The sequence below is a fragment of the Anoplophora glabripennis genome, unplaced genomic scaffold (assembly GCF_000390285.2).
Source record: "Anoplophora glabripennis isolate ALB-LARVAE unplaced genomic scaffold, Agla_2.0 scaffold806, whole genome shotgun sequence".
NCBI lineage: Eukaryota > Metazoa > Arthropoda > Insecta > Coleoptera > Cerambycidae > Anoplophora > Anoplophora glabripennis.
Genome location: NW_019416892.1, coordinates 140,602 through 166,384, shown reverse-complemented (window position 1 = coordinate 166,384; position 25,783 = coordinate 140,602). Strand labels below are relative to the sequence as shown.

Here is a 25,783-nt window from a genome sequence, read left to right as displayed (position 1 = left end):
ATTTACATTAGGTTCAATATAGTTCAAACAATGTCTTCCCATTGTTATCTATCTTTCATTTTGTTAATGATTTTAAATTTAAATATGAATTTTTCCTATTAAAATTTTTTTGAAAAACTGATTAGGAATCATTTAGTAAAAATATACAGTGTATTTTACGTCCAGCAGCACTGTCACTGTATTTTCAACATGTGTTCTATGACGCTACATTACTATAAGTAATTTCTGCTTATATCTGAATTTCATAATATATTTTTAGTAAAAACATGTAAAAATGTAGTTTTAAAATATGCCTTATGTTTTCGACAACTACTGAAATATTTTATACCTGTATATACAGGGTGATTCAGTCATAATGTCATTAATTTTAAGAGGAGAGAGAAAAATTGGTATATGATGGCGTGATTAAAAAAAAAATTAAATGCATATTTAAGCTGAAAAAAAAAATATTTTAAAATCATTATTTAACCCCCTTTTCAGGCTGTTACTGACCGGTTCACAGTATTCACAGTATATGAACAAGACGCCTTAGAGGCAACGTTGCCATATTTATATATTTTCGCTCATATAAAGACAGTAAATAAAAGGTTTGCCCACGTCAGCCAATAATAATTTAAAATGGTATAAATTATTTTTCATAATGCTATCAACATATTAAATTGTTATTGTTGCCCAGCAAGAACCTTGGAGGTCTGAGCATGCCTTGCCAAAAATCAGTTTTTATTAACATCATAATGTTAATTTTTTAATTAAATGTTCAAATACATTACTGTTATAGTCGTTACAATATCAGTTGGAACCGTATAAAAACATTTAAAATGTGGCCTGCCTAATAATAATATGCCGCCTCCTCTCCCGCACAAGTCTCCGACTTATGGGCTAATTCTCCTAGTTAGAATGAGGAGTAGAGATATTATTATTATTATTGATGACAGTTTTAAGAAACGTAATCAATTACCTGCTCAGCAAAATATGTAGTTACCATTTCGAGTCATGATTATCCCAGATCTTTTTAAAAATATTATTTGTACATTCTATCTAATCTATCTATCATATCTAATGTTTAGGTAACGATATTGAAAATCATTTTCACTATAAGCTTCTTAAAAAAATCTTATGAAATGAAAAAGATCACAGTAGGCCTTGAATTCAACGAGAAATTAAAAATGCAATAATATAAGTTTTTTTAAAGATAATTTTGTAATCTGTATTTTTTTAATAAAAACATGGATTTCTCTATAGATTTCGATGTTTAACAGTGGGAGGTTAGGCCACATTTTCTCGTTTCTTCTAGCTCTCCCCAACAAAGTGGCAAGTGGAAGGCCCTTGTAATAATTTCTTCGACAAATCGTGAAAGGATTTCCCAGTCGCAGATACACGAGGGGCTTACCCCCGTAACGAAAACCCCTTCTATTGTGTTAAAAAAAATCCATCAACTGGGGCGTTTGTTGATAGGTATGTATTTTATGTTTTCCGTTATACGGAGGAAATTTAATAAAAAGGGATAAAAATTGTTTCCTCTGAATTATGTGGGAGGGCTAAATATAATGGAAGTTGGCGAAAGAGAAAATATTAACACAATTCCGCTGTGTACATCTTGGGGCCCAGGGCCGGTCTGAGCAAGTTTTATATTTGATAGCAGTAACCCCTTGCCGAATTTTTATTTAATAACGTCATCAGTAAATCGTATATCGTATCAATAATGACAAAATTGCAATATAATTTATTAAGCATTGATTAGAACAGCCATGCAACCAAATATATAAAATTAGGTGAAGTATGAAGATTGTTAGATCAGTTAATATACAATTGGACTACTAAAATCAATTAAACTGTAGTTATTAAGATACACCTGTAAAATAGCCAAACTTTACTGTACTGTGTTAAAAATTCGAAGCTAGTGCAATAAAGTCTCGTGAGTGCAATAAAGCAGCGCGAGTGCAATAAATCCGCGTTAATGCAATAAAGTTATGCGAGTGTAATAAAGCCGTGTGAGTGCAAAAAAGCCTCGTGAGTGCAAAAAAGTTGCGTGAGTGCAATAAATCCGCATTGGTGTAATGAAATCGCGTGAGTGCAATAAAGTCGCGTGAGTACAATAAAGAAACTATTTACTCGTGTACGCTACAAGTTTTACAAATGATTAATTTTCATAAATACAGAACTATGTCGATTTTTTCTACATGTCACTTTGACGGCGAGACTGAATCGATACAACATTATTAAAAATTTTAAGCAGTTATGGGAACTAAGGGAACGACGCGATATTGTAAATAAACTACTGTCATTGAAGTTACCATTGTTGTCACCATTATTGCTTATAAAAGCCTGAATTAAAAGAGAATTAAAAATATTTCACAGTGACTGTAGTGATTACATTTTTGTTGAAAACCTGGTTAATTGCAAATACTGATGACCTTACTGATATAACTTTTAACTGAAATGATCCAAAAAATGAGTGTAATAAAATCTTTCATTAAATAGGCTCTTGAAAAAGCAATATTTTACAATGGTTTAACAAAAAAAATATTGCATTAAATTTTTGTTTATTACTAATCTAAGACATAGTCATGACAACCAAAATTTTTTCTGGATTTATAAATTATATAAATTTAAAATTCTGTTAAATAATCTAGTTACTAATACTGATATATAACTAATATGTCTACGACTGAGGTTCTTTTTTTTTCTATTATATAAACTGATATTATTTGTAAAATATTTGTAACTAAAACTATCTAGTCCGGATCTGCACTTCACAATGTCAACGATGAGAAAACGTGTCCTATCGAAGCCAATCCGTCCCGGTTTGGTTGCTCCTCATAGTAAAACACGCGTTTCACTGGGGAAACGATCATTGTTTTATTTTTTTTTCTATATCATCGCTCCCAAAAGTAGAGCGATAAATTTAAGGACTCCGACTCCAAGGAGGGAATTCATGTGGGGAGATAAAGTCTAAATTAGACGATGTTATTTGTCGCCTGAGAGAAAAACGTTGGCAAAGATATATGCCGTATATAAAAATGACTTACTTCAGTGGGGATTCGGAGGGGTGTTCTCCAAGGTTCATTATAAGGGCCGATAGTGTTTCTGTTGAATTTAGGGTACTTATTGAATTAATTTATCCGTTTGACTTGTACTTTGCGGATTTTCTAGTTCCTATTAAAGTAAGCAGTTTCCTCTTTCTTGCAGGTAGGTTGATTTCTAAGTTAGTTTAAAAAAAGTTAGGTGTAGTCAGTAGGCCATATTTTTTTAAATATAATCACCTTTAAACACCTTTAAGATTGAAATTGCTCTTACCACTTATAACTGACGAAACAAATTAAACTTCTAATCACAAGGATACATTTTTTTAATTTTTGCTTGATCAATTCGTAGTGTATGCTCAGTTGGTCATAGAAGGGTGATTAAACTGGGTGTATTTTTTATGTTGTTCATGGGAACGCATATCGTCAAATTGTATATTATTTTATATTGGCGCATATCATATATTGTGTATTAACGCATATCGTATATTGTATATTGACGCATATCGTATATTGTATATTAACGCATATATTGTATATTGACGCATATCGTATATTAACTCATATCGTATATTGTATATAAAGGCATATAATATTAATAATAATATTAACGTATATTATAACGAGCGTTCAAATAAAAACGTGGTCTAGTTGGTTCTGAAAATTTGGACGTAGGGCGTAGCGTATAGCAAATGAACTTAAACGTCATCTGTCAAAGCGCTATATCGCCGCTATCAATTTGAATATTTTCGTTTTAAAAAGCGTTTAAAANGGACCTTCAATTCAAAATGATATCTTTTCAATTCTTTTACGATTTAGACAACATACATTAGTCATGTCTGCAGATATCGAGAAAATGTATAGGCAGATCCTTATTCATCCAGACGATAGGCATTTACAGCGAATTGTTTGGAGAAATAATTCAAATGAAAGTGTTTCAGTTTATGAGTTGAATACAGTAACTTATGGCACGAAGTCAGCACCTTATTTAGCAATACGGTGTTTGAAACAGGTCGCTTATGAGTTCCAAGACCAATTTCCTATTGCATCAGAAATTATTCTACGTGATTTTTATGTAGATGACCTAATAACTGGATTTGATTCTGAAGAAGAAGCTATTACAATTTGTAAAGAAATAATTTTTATATTAAATTCTGTACGATTTCCGCTTCGAAAATGGACATCAAATAGTTCTAGGTTTCTAGAAAAAATTGAAAATAAGTCTAATCCCATGAGTGTTATCATTCTTGGTGACAACGAGCAATCTAAAACATTGGGCATTCGTTGGGTACCAAAAACAGATGTGCTTGTGTATCATATTTCTGCAAGTTCTGAAAATATTGTGACAAAGCGATTTATACTTTCAAATGTGGCAAAAATATTTGACCCACTAGGTCTTGTTAGTCCATGTGTCATTATGTTAAAAATTATTATTCAAAAGCTTTGGACTTTGAAGCTAGATTGGGATGATCCAGTTCCAACTCAGTTAAAAAATAAATGGTTAGAATGCAGGAATGATTTGTCTTCTCTTAATCAATTACAGTTTAACAGGCACGTTTTGTGTCCTAATTGTGTGCATAGTGCTATTGAACTGCACGGTTTTTGTGATGCATCTCAGGAAGCTTATGGTGCCTGCATTTTTGTTAGATGTATTGATGAACATAATTGTGTGCATGTTAATCTTTTATGTGCAAAGACGAAGGTTGCACCTTTAAAATCTTTAACCATTCCAAGGTTAGAGTTATGCAGTGCATTACTATTATCAGAATTGCTTGAAAAGGTTAAAAATTCTCTTACTATTCCATTTACTTACTATTTATGGTCTGACAGTCAAATAGTTTTATGCTGGATTCATACAGAACCTAATTTATTACAAACATTCGTTCAGCATAGAGTCTCTAAAATTCAATCTTTAACTAATCCTAAATGTTGGAACTATATTAACACAAAAACAAATCCTGCTGATTTAGCATCAAGAGGAGTTCTTCCAAAAAAATTACTAGCCAATAATATATGGTGGAAAGGTCCACAATGGCTCTCCTCGGCAAAATCAGATTGGCCAAAACCTTTTATTAATATTTCCAATGTCAAAGTTCCTGAATTACGAAAAAAAACATTTTCTGCTATTTTACAAACCAAGTATTTTCCATTTGAAAAATGTTCTTCTTTAAGTAGATTAAAATATGTGATGGCTTATTGTCTTAGATTTATTTCTAATGCGAAACTTCCAAAAGCAAAACGTGTATATGGAATTTTTTCTGTTAATGAACTCAATAGTGCCATGAATAAGTTGATTAAGCTTGCTCAATATGAAAGCTTTTCAGAAGAGATTAAATTGTTAAGCTTTGGCAAACCTCTGAAATCAAAGAGTAATTTATTAAGATTATCACCTTTCATGGACCCAGTTGATGGTTTACTAAGAGTAGGTGGTCGATTAAAAAATTCATCATTACATTTTGGAGAAAAGCATCCAATACTTCTCTCTAAACATCATGTTTTAACTCGTTTAATATTTGACAAAACTCATTTAGAACTTTTACATCCTGGTCCACAACTATTATTGGCTACAGTACGTCAAAAATATTGGGCTATTTCAGGAATGAGTATTGCAAAACAGATAACAAGAAATTGTATAAAGTGTTTCAAATTTAAACCCAAATCAATAAATCCTATTATGGCACACTTACCAAAAACTCGAGTTACTTTAATGAATCCCTTCTATGTAACAGGAATTGATTATGCAGGCCCTTTCATATTGAAAGATAAAAGAGGTCGTGGTGCAAAATCATTAAAAGGTTATGTTTGTCTTTTTATTTGCTTTTCAGTTAAAGCAGTACACCTTGAATTGATTACAGATCTAACCACAGAATCTTTCATTGCTGCTCTACGACGATTCTCATCACGTCGGGGTAAACCGGGTCATATTTATTCAGACAATGCCACGAATTTTGTAGGGGCAGTCAAAGAATTAAATAATTTGCATAATTTTTTTATATCTTCAGGGGATGAAATTGTGCGTAATTGTGCTGGTGAAAATATAGTTTGGCACTTTATACCTCCAAACTCTCCTCATTTCGGAGGACTATGGGAGTCTGGAGTTAAGAGTATGAAACATCATTTATTAAAAATTATTGGAGATACGCATTTAACATATGAAGAATTTAACACCGTTTTAATTCAGATAGAAGGAATTTTGAATTCCAGACCGTTGTATCCGATGTCTCCTGATCCTAATGATTTCCAATCCTTAACGCCGTCTCACTTTTTAATTGGCAAATCGTTAATAACGATTCCGGATTCAAATGTGATGGATTTACAAATTGGAAGGCTGTCCAGATATCAACTACTTCAACAAATTAATCAACAGTTTTGGAAGAGGTGGTCAAGGGATTATCTGTCTCAGCTGCAACAAAAATCCAAGTGGTCTCAACAGTCCAGTTCCTTAGCAGTTGGTGATCTTGTTTTAGTCAAACAAGATAATCTTCCTCCATATCAGTGGTTACTTGCCAGAGTCGTTCAACTTCATCCAGGAGAAGACAATGTAGTGAGAGTTGCAACAGTTAAGACTAAAAATGGAATACTTAAACGAGCAGTATCCAGGTTGTGTCCACTTCCTGTACCTGAAAGTGAGAACAGTGATGCGCTAAGTGATAGTCATCTTTAAAATTTGTTTTAGTTTTACGTATCTATTTAATTTTGTATATCTTCACTCATACATATATACTGTAAGCATACTTACCAATTCTTTCTCTCATGTATTTATTATTGAACTAAAATAGTTCAAGGTGGGGAGTATGGTGAAGTATTTTGTATTTTGTATGTTAATATATTTTTATATAATCTAAGTTGTATAGAGACGGTTGCAGAGCAACAAAAACAAAAAAGTTGTTGTTGAAAAATCAAATAAAATGATGACATGTTCTAAATTCTATTAATCTAATTGTGTAGTTGTACCATATTCAGGAAATAAAGAAAATTAATCACATCAGCACAAGAGTTTATACAGTCCACTCTATCGAATAACAACCGCATTGTACTAAAACATGTAAAGTATCTAAAGATTTATAATTATAATCAGGATAATTGTTTAATTTATCTCGAATATGTTTAAAGTAGGAACTTTATTTTCTTTACACATATTATGAATTGTGCACTGTATTACATCTCTGGTAAAATCGTCAATATTCTTTAATTTTGTATTTTTCCCTTTGTACCGTGATTCTCATTCTTTAATTACGCGATAAATTGTCTGCAAAGAAATTAGCTCTGTTTCACTTTAAATAAAATTTAATATTGAAGTTACAAAACTCCAAGAGTTCAAATAATTTAAATTTCATTTCATAACCATTTCAATTTCATTACAGAAATAATGACATAAAAAACCATTACACTAGATAAATTATAAAGAGAGGATGAAATGTATGTAGTATTTAAATATTGACTGTAAGTAATAGAAGACAGACTTGTATATTCCATAAAAAAAACAATCCGACGGAGACAAATAAACAATTCGGTACCTGTTTCTGACCTAGGCTAACCTGTCCAGGTCACTAACCTTCTAACCCACTTTTGACTTGCACGTGCACTATATGACTGTAGTAGGATCGTATTAGATGCAAAGTAGAGCAAAAAGTTGTCGGTCTGTTATCAAATGAAAATCGTGTCATCACTTTTAGGAGGCGTAAGATGAACCATTTCAAATTTAAAATGAAATTGAATATAAAATCTGAAATACTGCTGCATAGACACTGTGTTCTGGTAGTAGCTGTAGCGCCACCAAACAACAAGTAAACAACAGTGGGGTGTACAAAGGTAAAATGTAGTACATATGTACAAACATTTTTGTCTCGATACATGATAAATAGATATTTTACTTTAAATATTGTGATAACAATTGTTATTTATTCATTAATGTTGATGCTAAAACAACAAATGAATAGGGATGATTGTTTTACAATTTATCATTTTTAATATTATTAAAGTTTTCATGTTTTATAATTTATTATGTTAAATAATACACAGTATTACACTTTAGTGTAAATGTAAACTTTGGTGTAACCTAGGTAGGTACTTATCGTTTTTGAGAAAGTAATATGTTTTTTACCCATTTAAAATGCCAGCACGAGTAAAACAGCATTCATTCGTACAGAGCACTTTGTTAATAAAGTTAGGTTCTGCTGCACTTCAATTTAGGAACCAATTGCAAAATTCAAGACGATCAGCTGGTTCTAAAGCTTGAACTTTTTGAAAATGGTACGGGCTGAGTGAATTCTCACGCAACAATCGCCAAACTTTGATTTGTGATATCTCCAATTGCCTTGAAATTGTTCTTGTGGAAATAGTAGGCTGCTCCTCGACTAAATTTAAAACGGCCACACATTTAAGTAATTTTCTCGATGTCTGCACGTTCTCTGCACGGTACGATAGACCCCGTGTCACAAAGACGTTGAACGGCTAGCACAATTGTCCACAGGCTTGGGAAGTTCTGTCTATCAGGGAAACGTGTCCGATATTCAATTGCAACGGCATTTGCGTTCTGTACACACTCTGTATAAAATCACCATATCCACATATTCTTCGTATACAAAGCCATCACAACCGACACTTTAAACAATCTGAAATAAAGTAACGGTTTTGTGTGTCCAATCCACATCCCCTCTCCATCTGTATAGTGTGATATTCACTCCTTTGCGGGAAAAATGCGGGAGATACGGAGGGTAATAGAGTTGAATAAACGCTTTAAATTGTTAATGGTTTTGTGTTAGTGTATTTTGTATATTCGGGTATTTAGTGTGCCGACTTTTTTTATTTGATAAAATACGGTGTGACTACAAACCTCTGCTTTATTTATTTTCTTTTAACAAAAGTTGACTTCCAGAAGTCAGGCTTGTTAAAACATTTTGCACCAAGTTAATACAATTTTTAAAATTATTTATAATAAAATGCAGCATGCTCCTTTATTTACTTGCATTTTATTGGTTTCGTACATATGTATACATATACTAAAGTGGATTAAGTGGACACGTTTAACGCGGAACCCAAAGTAAATGTGAACCATGATTATGATGCGAACTTGGCAACGCTGTTCGCTTCAGCTGGCGACTGATTCGTGACATTACGTTACAAAATTTTCCGAGCATCCGGGCCTCTGATCGGACCGCCTTCTTAGCGGGAGTTATGGGTTGATTTCTTTCATTTTTAAGTCGAGTAAAAAAATTTTTTTTCCAATTTTCTCTTTATTAAGCCTTCCGAATATGTGGTTAAAATTAATGACATTGACTGAATCACCCTGTACATACAGGATGTTTATGAAAAAGACACCATCAATTCAGAAGCTGATAGAGTATAATGCAATCATCTGTTCCAAAGTTAACCAAAAGAATGGGCCATAATTCAAGGATAACTTCCTTGGATGAAAAAAATTAATTTAGATCAAGTTACCTTAGTACAATCTTGTTTCCTTAAAAAATTACGTCAGTAAGTACTAAAATGAGAAAATTTTTTTTCTGAAGCTGATAATTTTTTAAATAAGTAACTGTAGTAAAATTCTTTTTATTAAAAATGAAATGTTAAATTATAATATACAAAATGTGTATATTGTACAAGTTACATTTGCAAGTATTTTCAGAATAATGATCTTTGTTTTAAGCGGGAATATCCGAGTAAAACAAAATGTTTAATTTGTTTTTGTTATCTTAAAGTTTGTAGTCTTAAGAATATTGTGTAAATTTCATATTGAAATTCCAATAACTGAAAGTTATGGGCAATTTACTGGAATGTGGTTGAGTTGACGGCCCCCCGTTGAACTGCCTGAACTAGACTCTTTTGTATAGGTCTAGCGAGGGGTTGGACCCTTTGCGAGTTCTACCGGTTCATCTAGCTAAAGTGTCATTCTATCAGTGTGCAGCAGTGAGCCATTTATTAATTTGTGAGTCGTTTTCTGAAAATTATATAGTAAAATGGGTAGCAGAAAAGGTAGGTAGAAGCACTGATCACCATTGCCAGATCGAAGATGCAGAACACATACCACAGAAGTCTGCCAACGTGATCCATGAAGGGAGGATTCAACGAAGACAGTCACGGATCGTTGCAGAAAATGCCCAGAGTTACGGAGGGCTTAGTCTATGGTCCAGGAATTACAGATTAACGGTAAAGTAAAAAAAAGGTTTCTCAATATATTATGAATTTTTTAAAAAATTGACTTCCAAAAAAATTCTCCAAGTTTGGAATATGAAGCATATCGTGTGTAAATGTGTTGATATTCCAAGAACTGTACAAGTTGTGGGCGATTTACCGAGAAGTCGACAAGCCACCAAGTTCCCAAGCGCGTCAATTCTTTCTTCAAACGCTATTACCTTGAAACATACTATTTGAAGACAGTTCCCTAAATATTCAGAATTGACCGATTGGTTTCAAAATTTGACACAATATTTTCAAATTGGTTTTCTACTTTGGAACGTAGGATTTTTTTTACTTATTTGTTTTTTTTATCAAGCCAGAAAGGTCAGAAATTAAGGTTGAAAAATGGATGTAAAGTTCAATAGGCCATGAATTTTTTTTAAATCCAAGTTGCGAAAGGCAACTACAGGCAAGGCAATTACATTTTGAAAATCTTTTTGTAATCTATGGAACCACAGATCGTGCGAACGAGGGTCATTTTTTATGACGGCAGCGCTCGTAGTCGATTCATTTGAAAAGCTTTAAAAAAGTGCTGAAATATTTTCTGTTATCAGAAACCTACAATATCATTTTTCCTGACTCATAGTCTAAACTTATCCTTCTTTTTTAATTTTGTTATGTAGTTATTGTAATAGGTTTCGACTTTTTTATGTAATGTTTTTACGTGACCTTCAGAAATAAAGCATTATTATAAATATCCAACATAAAAATTTTAATCATCAAAAAAGTTATAAAAATGTCACTAGGTAAGGTCATCGCTAGCGAACTCCAGCAGATTGTGTGAAAATTAACTACACTGATGCATTTAGCACTCAAATGCTTGTGCCAAATTTCAAAGCATTATGCTGTTTTTTAGAAAATATAAGTATATTTGATGTTAAAAATTATCTTTGATGCCCTGTTCTCAATTTTTGACAGTTTATAAAAAATATTTATTTAATGTGATGGATCTACTTATTTGAGTTAATTTGTGCATAGAAAAAACAGTAGACAAAAATTATAACAGCTTTGAGTATACAGGGTGTTCTCTCGATGTGTCTGTAACCTGGGTTACAGAATGCTTCTTTTGTGTGCTGAAATTAAAAAAATATCACATTTATTTAAATACAGTAAGACCCCGCTTAATGCTGTTTTGGTTTAGCGCTCTTTTATTTCAACCCGGGGATTCCCCGAAATTGCTCGCAGCACTACGGGGATTCCCCGAAATTGTGTGCAGCAGGTTTCCAAATATGTACATAACCTATCCGAAACAGTGTAGTTGTGTTTCTTGTTTGGCGCGGTGCTGTACGGACGCATTTTTATCAGTTGATAAACTATAACTGAAATTATGGACCAATTTGTTGAAAATGATCCAAATTTTGACAGGAGTTCAAAAGCAAGACGGGATGTTATAGATGCTTTATCCACTTATTAACAACTTCTAACAGAATGCAAAAGGAAAACACAAACTACATTAGATGCCTTCTTAACAAAAAGGCAGAAAATTGGAAACACAGAATAGACTGAATGATCCGACTGACTTAGAATTTTATTTGTTTTTATAGTATTCGTTTATATTGTTTTTATTTTTGTAAGAAATAAATGTTTGGATTTATTTTTATTAAAAAAAAAACATAATTATTAAATTTAATACCTAACCAATTTTCTGTCCATCTTCCCCTATCTCATTATTTACATGTTCAGATAGCCTTGTTTAGCGCTGTTTCGCATTACCCTCTACTTTGATGGAACGTATCCTACGCGTTAAGCGGGGTCTTACTGTATCTTAGTTTTTGAAATAGATTGAATAATCTTGAAGTACTGAACTAATCGTAGGCAAACGTCGGCTGAGTCGATAGACAAATTTTCAATCAGTGGCGGCAATTTGATAAGTGCATTTAATTTCAATTAGAGTTTCTAATCGAAAAATGGGCCATTATTTGTTCTTTCCGTTTTCCTATAAAAACTCAAAAGAAACCTTGGGACCGGTGATATTTACAATCAACAGCCCTGTAATATGGACTTAATGGCATATTAATTGATTGCACTTATTCAAACTTGCATTTTGAGTGTTTTAAGGAAAATAACAGTATTCAGTCCTACTATGAGTTTGTGTTTTTACTTTGTTTTACTGTTTTAGATTTAAATGTTAAAAGTCTCCAATATTAGAAGTCTTAATTTATATTCAACAGAGTTGTTTATTGAAGTTGCAATACACCAATTAGAGACCTATTTCAAATACTTTATTCCTGTTTAATTAAAACAAATGGATTTTATGCAAACAATGACTAATAAATTGAATGTTTTATGGGTAAAAACAAAAAAAAAAAAAAAGATAAGTACATTTAAAATTGTGCTAAAATATTACTGGCTTATTAAAACCTCATTAAAAATACATGGCATAATAGACGTTGATGCATAACAATATCCGGTTTGTTTTTTTATAACATTATTTTATATATCTAACTTATTTCAAGTCCATCAAAGAAAAAAAAAACAAAAACAAATAAAAATATACTATTTATGAGGTAAAAGATCGCAAATATGAAATGCACAAAAAATGTATGCATTATAAAATAAGCATTAAATATAATATAGACCTCTACTAAAATATTTTATATATATAATTCGGACTATGTACATAGAACTAGCCTAATACTTCCTAAATATGAGGAATATCTACCATTTCTATCACTGGGTCATGATACATCTTAACTATGATGGATGAGAAATTATTAAAATTTTAAATTTACAAGAAAATTTGGGTAGTACAAATAAAGCAATATGCATATCAAAATTTTACGGAAGTTTGGTACTGACCTAAAATATATTTTCTTCAAATTATTTTGTAAAAATTCTGATTTCAATATTTTTGAATATCATACTGAAAAAGTATGCAAATGCAAATTATCTGTTGTGAGAATGAATTTTAAATTTAACTACTCAACTTCAATTACTTGTGCTAAATGATTTCAATCATACCAAGTATCTAAAAAGGGTATACTTTAAATCTTTAAAATTTGGGACATAAAGAAAATCTCTTGTATATAGAGTATGGTTAGAGTAGTTTTATTTTTCATTTTACAGAAAAAGTTGGTTTTGGTAAAAATTTTGCTTGTTTTTACGATAAGCATGGGCAATTTTAAGTTTGCATAAATATACAAGATGTAACAAGTTAAAAAAGTTTCAGGGTATACCGAGGAGCAGGGTAGATTTGTACCCCAACTGAAAGTGGGGTATTTAATAATAACGGAAATTTTGTTCACATATAACAAATAAGAAAACATCCATAATCTTTTTCTCTTTTTTAAAATTATATGTCTGAAGGAAATTACAGGTACAATAAAACTGTATAATATAGTTACAATGTAATAAATAAATTATTTTTAATGTTATTGCCTGTTTATTACCACTGTCGTTATCTTATGATTCAGCATCATCATCATCATCATTGCCATCATTTTAAGAAAGATTTTATAATCATTGGCATCTCTTGACTACCATATCAGGGAGGGCGGAAAAATTTAGGTACAATGTATTGAAATATATATATATAATTGGGTAGTTATTTTTTTAAGTACTATCGAAAAATAGGAAACGTGTTGAACATTATTTTTTATAGTTCAGAAGTTCATTATAGACTTATTCATGTGAGCCTAATTACAGGATATGAAACGTCAGACAAACAAAGAGGTAAAAAACATTAAAATACTATCACTATTAAAACTAGTGCACATTTACAATAAGTTATAGGTTAGTCTGCAGTTAAGACCCAAACTGGACGTATTCATCTATTGAGTAAAAGGCATGTTGGGTAAGAAATTGCTTTAGGTTTGTTTTAAACTTATTTAGATCCATGGGTCCTAAACTCAACCATTTCCGAGAAAAAAATTAACAAAATCTTCAACTTGATGTACAAAAGTTTGATTAATTACGGAATATTGACATAACTGTGCATAGAATATGATACAATACAATGTTTATCATTTTTTAAAAACTTTTCTATGCTTAATTCTAAGCAATAATTAGCGTTGTAATAAATTTAAAATTCGATAAAGTTCATATCGAGCAATGTGACAACGGCGTGGCAGACAACACGAGGTACTAAGCTGTCAAGCAATACGCAATTCAGTCGGCATCTGGAATTGGACCATGTCTGAGTATTTTCTGCATACCAATATTTCCTTTTCTTGAGGCGTTTTCCAGCGAGTGCGCGAAAATTGGAGTCAAAGGTGTCGTGCGTGCATCGAAAATGGTGGTGGACATTTTGAGCATGTTGTAGTTTGTTTTGTACTTGTGCGTTTAAAAATTATCAAATTTTGCTTTTTGGTAAGTACCTAAATTATTTTTAATACATATGATGTGAATCTTTGGGTACTTTAATAACATATTTTTCAAATTCATAATTTCATTAAAAGTTAAGTTCCGGTTTTAAGAGATTTATAATTACTAAAATTCGAGCTAAAATTTAACAGCACTATCTTCGTACTACAAAATCGATACATTTTATTTTATTTATTTAAAAACTGGAAAACAATTATCTTGAAATTTACTAAATGTTTCAGAATAATAGTTGTTTACATTTTTTCCGTAGGACAAGTCTGCCGCGTGCCAACGTGGTATGCACCAGCTGTGTAGCGCTGTTGTCACATGATGAAACTCCCCGATATTAATACTCGCTGTATTTTGAAAACTGTTAATCTTACGCCCCTGTATACAAAACTTTTTTGTTCATTTATGATTACTCTATCTCATGCTGAAGTAATGGCAGTCAAACTTCTTATACCATGTATAGTGAAAACAGTATGTATGTGTGTATCTAGTAAGTACCTAACTGTTAGATTTGCGATAAATTTATCCTAAAAATGTTTTCAATAAATTAAAGAAAATCTAAATAAGTATTGGAATTTTCAAGGTATTGACTGACCACCTTGAATTTTTGTGTACAAGATAGTGCAAAAAATATTACCGTCACGAAGACAGAACCTACTAAAAGAAGAGGCAATTTCCTATACAAATGTCCCAAAACCTGAATCTCTATCGTCATTATTTATAATTTTAATTTAATGTTGAAAATAGAACTTTTAACAAAATAATTTTAGTGCCCTTTTTTTAAATAATTATCCGACATTGAATGTTAACGTGAACTCTATAATTTTTAGTTGATTAACAATGGTCCTATTTGTTGAAAAATCGATGAAAAAATTTTTTCTCAAAGGAATTTTTTATTTAAGTGTAATCTTTATATTGATATTTAATCATAAAAAAAATGTTGTCTTAAGGAGATTTGGGTTTTGACATTTGTATAGGAAATTTCCCCTTCTTTTAGGATCTTTTTCCGAATTGATGCTAATGCTTATATTTTTCGGGTTATTCGCAAGGTTGCAGTTTATGGACGTTTTTCTAGACGTCATTCTGAGCCCTCAGCTACAACCCTTAACTCAAATTATCAATATTTATTATTTTTCATGGTTTTGAAGATGTTATCTAGCCTAGAGAAAAACGAGTTGCTAGCAGCAAAGCCAGACATACGTGGCCCGAGTATCCAACGATCTAGTTTATGGACAAGCTGGGAGTTGTTTTTTACCTAGTCAATAGTGGTACAGATTTCATGCACATGGTAACAAATACTATATTCGACGTAAGGTTTCGCCTCTTTACTATTTCTCAACGCATAAATAATAAATTTGGAGTGATTAACCCTGTGTACATATTTTGGTTAATGCCTATTTTTTAAACAATTTTCATTATTTTGGTATTAAAATCATATTTATTTGTATATAAACCACATTAGAATTTCAGAAATGAACTGCGTAGATTATTATTCGCCAAACAAACTGATTGTGTTCATGGGAATATCATATTTTTTAGAATCTGTATCATAACGTAAATGTTAACTTACCAAAAAATTCAAGCAGCCCTTTTTGTGAGACTGTATTAACTAAATCTATAATCTCATTTACAGTTTTTCTGTAGTAAGATTACTGAAAAATATATAAAATAGTTACATCAATACCAAAGTAGCTTTTCATTTTTTCATCATAATTCGAAGAAAATATTTTTTCCTTTTGTTATAGCACTTTCTAATTTAACCTGTTAACCTTCCAGCAAAAATTTCAGTTTTATTTTGTAATAATAAAATATATATAAGTTAAAATTTTAACTTGATTTTCAAGTATTCACAGCCATAAGATAACTTCACTGAGAAAGTAATGAGACCGAGTTAACATAATAGTACTCGTAGTTGATTATGATTAGTGACATTCAACCACAAATTTTCTTGTAGTAATAAAAAAAAAACAAAAAAAAACTAGAAAGGCTACCGACAATATGCCTCTAACATTTCCAAAAATAATTTGTTCATTGGGACTAAATCTTGTTGATGTACATCTGACCAAAACCTTCTGACGATGTGATCCGCTTGCCTTAAGGCTGGCATACAAAGTAGCAGTTGCTGAATTTGACTTACAACTCCTGTCGGCCTAAAAAATATATTTTTAAGAAAAGAAAAAGTGTCTCCCTTTTATTTACCTTAAGATACCGATGGCATCTGAAAGAGCTGATAGTATTGTATCCCGAAATTTTTTCAAAGATTGGTATTCATCTAATCTAACATCGGAATTTGTGAGGATAAGAGCTTTTAGGAGGTAATATTCTTCTTTTAGGATGGACAGACTGTCTAACCTATCAACTACATGGCAGCACTGCAACAAAATTATTCAATTAATTTTCATGTCATTTTGATGACCCTATTAAAAATAAAAAAACAGTTCTTTCTGGTTATTCCTGATCAACATTTACAAAACTAGTTAATAATATTACTATGTTGTTTAAAAGGGAACACAATACTAAGAATATTCTATCAAAGAACAAGACAGACACATCCTATAAAAAACGAGAAAACTGTGGTCTGAATCACTTGAACCTGTAGATATATTTAAAAGTTATTTTATCCAGCTCCTTGTGTGATTGGAAGCTATTCACTTGTTTTTTTTTCCAATGTACGAGGGTTGTATGATAAGTACCCGGCCTTAACAAGAAAAAACATTTTTATGTAAATTATTTTTTATTTTTCAATGTAATCTCGTTTCAGTTTGATACACAGTCCAACATTTTTCTATTTTTTGTATCTCCTCTAAAAAATATCATTGCTCCAACCTCTCAAAATAAATGTTCATTTCAGCAATGACCTCATCGTTAGGGCCAAATTGTTTTCTGTTGAGGCCTTTTTTTCATATTTGGAAATAGGAAATAATTGCTGGGTGCTAAATCTGACAAATATGGTGGATGCGGAAGCAATTCATGTCCAAATTCATGAAATTTTGCCAAATGCGAATGTTTTTCTTTTACAGTATGGTTGAAACGATCCAATAAGTTGACATAATAAGTTAATCGACGTGAATTATGCCATATACAGCCCAATACACTGTAGCTATAACTTTGTACGCAGATAAAGTCGCCTTCTTTGGAGCAGATTGGTCTTGAAAAACTGTCTGTTTGGACTGTTCTGTGCTCTCTGGCATGCTATAATGATTCCATGCTTCGTCAGTTATGAACCGATGCCAAAAATATTTCCGATTGTATTTCAACATCACTAAATATTTCTTTGAAGTTGACACACCTGTGTTTGTTGTCAATTGTGAGCAACTCTGGCACCCATATTGCAGAAAGTCTCTTGTATCCAAATTAGTTGTTAAAATATTCTGCACCCAATTGAGATGCCCACAGTATCAGCAATCTCACATACTTTCACTCTCCGATCATTTATCACAATATTGCAATAAAAGCCGGGACACGTGGTAATTTATTTGTTAATTCTCGGACCGGATGGGCCAACTCAGACAGTAAAATATTTCAGTCAACATTAATTATCAAAAAGTTAAGGGTTTTCAAGTAGGTTTAGCGTCGCCACAAAGCCGTCCTTCAGAGAAGGCCCCATGAAATTTAGCAATGTTTTTTGAACAAGTTCACTTAGACCATCGGGGCGATGTGTTGAGCATCTGGTATCAAAGAAATAATCGATATTTCTAATAACACGCAAAATTAATTTGAAATCCGTCCCGTATTGCTATACAGAGTCACAAGAGGAAGGTGTAGGGTTATTTGTAAGTTTAGTCTCAAAATTATTTAGGCAATTGTAAATTCAGTAAATCAGATAACTATTAACATGGTGTAGTTATGCCAAAGTGTCCCGATATTCAGGGATCCCGCCAGTAAGATAAGAATAGAAACTTCTGGACTCAAGGTGTTGAATTCAGGAGAGACCTCCAAAAAAGGCAGTTTTTCTTTGGGTTCCACAATGAGCAGTCTACTTAGTTTTAGAGTCTCGGGTTAATTTAATAACGCATAAAGTCTTTCCAAATTTTGCTATGGATCTCACATTCCCTGAATCTCAGTATGCGGTTGCATATAAATGAATCAATAATGTTTGTTCGAATATAAATGAATCAATAATGTTTGTTCGAGTCTGTTGTATTGTTTGTTTTGTTTATTTTGTTTTTATTGTTGTAAAATTACAAAAGTTGTTCTATTTAAATGGCTGGCATTCATAAACTAAACTATACAGTGACTTGACAGTATTCTTGCGAGGTTATAATTATGAAATATTATCATTTTTTAAATACTGCCAGTGCCATCTCTTGCCTAGACTAGGTACTTATCATACAGCCCTTGTAACATTTTTTTGCGTTTCCCAAGTTCTGAAAATTATCATTATTTCATGGATGGATACCAATAAAAATATTCAACTTGAGTTTTCCTTGTATTCTTCTTCTATTTATCAATCAAAAACAGAAGACTTGCTGATATATGAAGAAAACATGAACTATGCATTTAGTGAAATAGTAATTTTTTAAATTTATTGAGATTCTCGTTACTTTAGTATTTGTTTGATATTAAATAAGTACCTATTGTAAAATAACTGCATATCTTCAATTAGTACAATTATTATTAGTACATCCTTTAAAACTTGATTTTTATAATCTACCAGGAAACTGGATAAAAGTAATTTTAATAAGAACTGCTTCTTATGGAAAAAGTTCTAAAATTTTACTGAACAGCTTACTGGACTATTCTTCAAAATTCTTGTCATTGAAACATTTCTTTGTTTCTATACTGCTTTGAAAAGCAATGTAATTGTCACTCAGAAGTTATTTATGTGCCTTATACATTTTTGTCATAATGTAAGTGTATTATTTTATAGTTTTTGTGATGTAGGGCCTTAGAATTTTGTACGGAACATCCCGTATTAGAAATTTTTCCATAAAATAGTATCAAAAATGATTTCCGAATTCTAGAAAATTATATACATACCGTTTGATACAATTCTATAGCTCCACAATCTCTGGACTGCTTCTCGTCTAGGGTGAAGTCTGTGGCAAACTTTAGTCTCCCTAAACTCATAAGAGGCAAACTTCTAAAAGCTAAAGTAAGAGTAAGTATTTCTGCCCACGTACTTTGCAGTAAACGCATTTGGTCATTTAAAGACAAATCCGTAAAACCAGGTATTTGTTTTGCCCAACCGATTATGCCAACAAGTTCTTTATCATACAGGTCACTAAGTATTGAAAGGGTCCGATGTTTTGAGTTTTCTAAAGTTGTGTTGATTTCCAAACAATCAGGTTCACAAGCTGCTAAAGCTTCCAACATTTTTATGTCTAGAAACATATTACATAAATTTGAGGGTATTGTGATATCTAGGCTTCTTACCTTCTAAAAGTAACATGGGCCGTGCAGTAACAACTTGAACCTGATAAGGGCTTTCCGGGTTTCTCCTATATTTTTGTCTTCCGCCTCTCACTCGATCTAACCGAACACCCTCTTTCAACATTCCTGACCTTAAACATTTACGAAATCTGCATGCTTGGCATGCTTTTCTTCTTCTTTTGTTTATTTCACATTCTCCAGATGCTGGACATGTGTATTCAATATTACCTGAAAATACAAGTAAGTATGAATATTTGAAATGATATATGTTTTGACTCAAAAGTCCATAGAAATTGGTCAAGAAATTGCAAATAGAATAGGCATGATGACAGTAACCAAGAATCGTTAAAATTATGTTTTTATTTTTATATTATAAGCGAGATTGATAATATTTTTGACAAAATAAATCCACCATGATAGGCTGAATCAGAGTCAGTTACGTCGATTGAACTTTGAGTATCTCCGCAGTATTTATCTTTGTTTACATATTTTGTGTTTCCCAACGAACAGTTGTCTAGTTTTATGTTCCCAAAACCATAATCAAGAAATTTTATACATGCAACAAGGATTCACTAAAGCAAATAACTTTTAATTTGCCTAGAATTGATTTGTTGATGCTGGGAGTTTCTTGCATCAAACAAAGGATTTTGTTCAACTGAATTTAGAAATGTAAAAACTTCTATATAAGTACATTAATAATCTTTAAAAACTATAATAATTTAAAAGTTCAAACCCCGTAAAACCTGTCCTGTATATCTGTAGAATGCTATTGAATAAAGTCCAAACTGTCTAGGATTGGGATTACGCTTAAGGAGGTTTATCGGGTACGGGGGTGCATCTAAAGTCTAATGAGAGTTTATGTAGATTAAAGTGATTAAAGTAGTAAGCCTTTAGATTTGGCAACGTTGCGCTATCACGCATAATGGAGGTTAAGTTAGTTAAGGACAGCAGTCTCAAGGAGAATTATTATAAATTATGTATCTTACAAATACCTAATCGATTTCTTCGAGCCGTCTTACGGTTCCTTAGATATTGGTTTCCTATTTATACAAGTTGCTGTGGAAATTGTTCGTTAATTGTTGTGTATTCTAAGTGGAAAAAATTTGCATTCTCATAAAACTTCATAATAAATAGTGAAAAACTATTTTATTTATTTATTTTTATTAATATCTCGTCTCTTAGGTATCCAAACTAGTCATAATTTTTTTTGAGGATTTTCTTCATATTAATAAGCTTATACATATTATTTTTTTTTATGAATGTTTGTCAATTTACTAACTGTGACTCAAAAACAATTTATATACAGTATGTCTACAGAAAAGGTGTTGAATAGGAAAAACTTTCTTATTTTTCATTTTATCGAAAAAAGTTACTCTTGATAAGATTGGGATAGAAAAATTTAACATTTCTTGTACAGGGTATCCAAAAAAAATTGAAAAAACTTTAAATGGTACAAGAGTAAAGTGCACTTATTTGAGAAGACGTGGAAATAAGTTACTAGGAAAAGTTGTTAAAAAGTCTCTAATACCAATTTTCGAACAAATCGGCCTACCTTTATTTGTAATCATTAAATTTATTTGATACAAATTAAATTATTCCAAATTAACAATTCAATTGTGTTGTAGTAGGCGTTGATAGTAACAAGTTGATTTGACAATTTGCTGTTATAATTTATTAGCATAGTTTTAATACATTGTACTATTTTATCTGTTTATTGGTCATTGCCATTGCCAGGTTAAAATGCTTACTTTACAGCAAAAAATTTACTTAGTACAATGTTATGGGCAACGCAAAAAATGTTATCGTCAAGTTATTCAGAAATTTAATGAAAAATTCTCGAATGTGTAGGAGGCTACTTGCCGTAAGATAATTTTTAAGTTTTTAAGTACTGGCTCAGTATTGCGAATACCCCGAGTGAAAAATTAAACAATGAATGAATGGCGTTTCACTATTATGTCAGATGCCAAGACCTATTATCTGTTACTTAGACTCTATTACCAGAGAACACTATAGCAACGAGAAGCGACAGAAAAGCATTTTGCATTAACAGTTTTCGTACACGCATGCGCGAACTGGGTTGTGTTGCTGTCAGCTGTCAGTGGCTGTCAGAGCCGCCAAATATAAATAGAAGAAACCAGTGGTTAGTAAATAGTTTTTTTTGACAGTGGACAGTTGTGTTGTATAACGTTAATTCATAGTGTATTGTATTTCGTTTTCATTTAGGATCAACTTGAAATCAGTAAAATGTCTGGTTACTATTGTGCTTTTCGCGATTGTTCATCCAAAACTGGTGAAGGATTAACCCTTTTTAGATTCCCTAAGGATTACAAAAGGTGAATGTAGCGCAAAATAATTCTAATAAAATGTGTTTTAAGATAGATATGCATTTTTAACGGTACCTAGTTTATGCGAATTTACCCAATTTATATTTTATTGCATTGAGGACAGGTTCCCCTCTTTAGGGCTATCCACAATAAAACATGTAAAACTATGTCTCAAATTTAAATAAAAATGAATTGTCTCTTAACTCATACAAAATCTGTATAATTTTTGGCAGCATATTAGTCTGTAAAAAGGTTTAAAAAAAGGGTTAAATCATTAGTTAAGTATCATTATTATTATCATATTAAGAAAATATAAAACAAATAATTAGGAAAATAGTATACATAGTACATATATGATAAGCCTACTTTTTTTTCTATGACATTTTAAATAACGCCAAAAGAATAAATCTATATACCACTGAATTATCTACAATTTACTATTTAATGGACTTTCTGTTTCCTTTAGCCTCTAAAATTTCAATACATTTATCACTAATTCTGGACACTGTACCTAGGTATATAACACAATGCTATGAAACCCGTTGCGATGATGTTATAATTTGTCTACATTCTATCACAGTTCAGTGTATACCTATTTATTCAAAAGTATAACTTCTCTGTGTAAACGATTGTGTTTCCTTCAAATTGGTTCACTCTAGCATGACCAAGGAGCCGCCGATTCTGTCGCTTCTGGTTGGTATAGTGTTCTCTGCTATTACTCTATCGTAAACATTAGATCGTATTAAGAAATACTGTTTTTTCTTTGGTGTTTTAGTGATAACTAAAAAAATTTGAAAAAATCTTTACCAATTGAATGCATCTCCTTTATTCCAAGTTCCCCCTGGTATATTTAAAAATAAAAAACTGTAAAACCAAACCCAATTACTTGGTGTACATTGTTGGCTATATTAAAATAAGTGACTTTTTCCGCCGCAAAATCTCGAACAAGTATGTCTCGTTTGACGTACATCATGTAGCCTGTGAAATAAAGACAGACCAGATAGTTTCGCTTGATATAACCAATGGGTTGATAACATTTGTCTCTATGAGTTTAACTGCTCTGAAATGTATTGAGCTGAGCAGTGGCGGCTCGCCGGGGTGGGCAGGGAAATTTTCAGAAGAATAAACAAAAATTTGTGTATATATTTATCAAAGTGATTTGACAATTCTTATAAAATTAAATCTAAAATGCGTTACCTCCGAAGAAACTCCCCCTACCAAATTATAAAATTATATTTTAATCATGATCTCGGCAGCAACCAACATAACATTCGGGCGAGCCCGTGGCCGCTGAATTAAACAACGCCGTACGTTGCCTGCTTATACGCAGGGCTAGGACTAGAGGTAATCGGAAACGTAAGTCGTTCACTAATTTAGAATATCTACCCCAAGTCGGGCGAGCCCGGACACAGCCCGTATCCGCATACTCATCAGGTGTTGTATCGGCCAGCTACGGCTTTTCGCCAGCCAGCCAGCAGCGGTTGGAAATATATGTATATTTATGTGCTGTAATTTTGTTCTTTAAATGAATTTTTGAACATTAGAACAATTTTTCCCTGCAAAGGTATTCCAAAAAACAAATATTAGTGAACGAAGTAATAAACCCTTTTATAATTTGTAAATCGCGTTAAAAAATAAATATCTATATGTTGAATGTTCTTTGACAATTATATTTATTAAGGTTATTTTGAAGCGTTACTGTTAAACTAAATTAAGAGTGATTGCTGAAAAATGTTCAATATTTTAATAGATTCGAGTTTGTAAATATGGAAATGATATAAATTATTTTTAGGACTTTTAAATTCGATACATATTTATTTATTTTTTCAAATAATAAACTGTTCGATTAAAAAAAAAATAGCTTCTATTTAATATATTTTTTTTATTTCAATCAGATTTTTAATAAATTATCATTTGAATATACATAATTACCTAAAATAATTCTACTCTCCGGGCAAGCCCTTCGACTTCATTCGTATATTCTTCGGGTACTTATGTGCAATCTGCGGTTTGATGTAGTTTTATTTCATAGATTAGGAAGGTAGAGATTTGTTATTCCTTGTACTTCACGACTTGCTTGTTTGTAAGTTCTAGGTTAGGGTTAGTATAGTGGTTTAAGTAAGTTTTTATTGTTTAATAGTTTGGAGTAAAGCAAAATGGCAAGCCGAAAATAGCGAATTGGTGAGTAGCAATAGTGATATTATTAATTTTTTATTAAATAAAAAATTTTGTATGTTAACTTTCGATGATAAATTATTTATTTCAAAATTAAAACCTACGCCTGACATGAAAAATTTAATAAATAACAATTGCGGAACAGATCATTTAGTAAAAATTGGTACAATAAATATGAGTAGTGAAACCAGAAACAAATTATATTGTTGGAATTGCTTACAATTTAATGAAAAAAGTAAAACTCCATGGAATTATCTAGGATATTCAGATCTGAAACATATAAATGAATCTCTAAAAAAACACGAGCAATCGGAGGAGCATACATATTCAACATTAAAATTTAAATTATTAGGAAAACAAAACATTCAAACTTTTTTTGATTCTGCATTTCGTGAGAATATTTTAAACCATAATAAAGTCGTGGACGAAAATAGACATTGTAAAGCGCCTTATTGATTTGGTTATTTACTTATTTATTTATTTACTTATTAGAATTTTAGTATAATTTATCGTTAGTAATTTCAGCTATAAAAGTGATAGTGAATTTTACTATTTGTTTAGAGAATTATATAATTTTTTATGTCCTATGCCTTAATCTTTGCCTTAACCCCTAGCCCGGCAAGAAATCACTGTGATGACATTCTCGTTTGTTCTTGCTGAACTATTAGGTATACTTTTGGAATAACTAATATAATTTTCAGGTATATTAACTATTTTCATAATTCTTAAGTTTTTTACACTTTCAAAAGTAAATAGACTAACGCAGATTGCAATTATTATATGATATTAAGTTACATGAGAAAAAATATTTTGCCCACCCATCTCAAAAAGTCACGAGCCGCCACTGGAGCTGAGTTGAAGGGACTGAAATTTAGAAAATAAATGGTAGTGTCAATAAATATTTAAATGTTTTTTTCAATGGATTCTCATTGATCAATATTTAAAATCTGCACCGTTTATTTTCTGCATGAATTGAATTTAAATTTACTAGCTTGTACATGTGTCAAAATGGCGGCCGTTAAACGATGTCCAGTTAAGGCAGTTTCAAGCTTATCTTCTATTTATCATTATCTATGACAACACGCAAAGACAAATAATAATCCTCAACATGCTATTGCATGTAAGATGAAGCTAAAAGACGTTAGTGATATCTGAATTTATTTAATCATACAGCATGGCCAATGAATAGGAACAAAGGCGGAAATTAGGCTGGAAATTATGAAACTGTGTAATTTACTGATTGGAAATGTGCTTATTCGACTGAAAAAATATGAAAAAAACATGTAGTACCCCAGAAATATGTAAATCTTTGTAAAATATTATATGTAACAAGTATGAACCTTAAAGTTATGCTTACTTATAATTTTTAAATTTTATGTATAGTGAATTTACTGTCTT

General features: G+C 31.4%; 1 protein-coding gene across 2 annotated transcripts in view; it reads right to left on the bottom strand.

The window, feature by feature from the left end:
- Positions 1-14,892: 14,892 nt before the first annotated feature.
- Positions 14,893-25,783, bottom strand: part of LOC108914337 (steroid hormone receptor ERR1) — a 76,543-nt gene continuing 65,652 nt past the window's right edge. For both annotated transcript variants that reach the window (XM_018720131.1, XM_018720130.2), the window contains exons 5-8: positions 19,890-20,114; positions 19,494-19,837; positions 16,713-16,885; positions 14,893-16,663 (exon numbers count right to left, since the gene is read on the bottom strand). In XM_018720131.1, the coding sequence (XP_018575647.1) occupies positions 16,501-16,663; positions 16,713-16,885; positions 19,494-19,837; positions 19,890-20,114 (905 nt within the window). In that variant the 3' untranslated portion in view covers positions 14,893-16,500. The remainder of the gene's footprint in view (positions 16,664-16,712; positions 16,886-19,493; positions 19,838-19,889; positions 20,115-25,783) is intronic.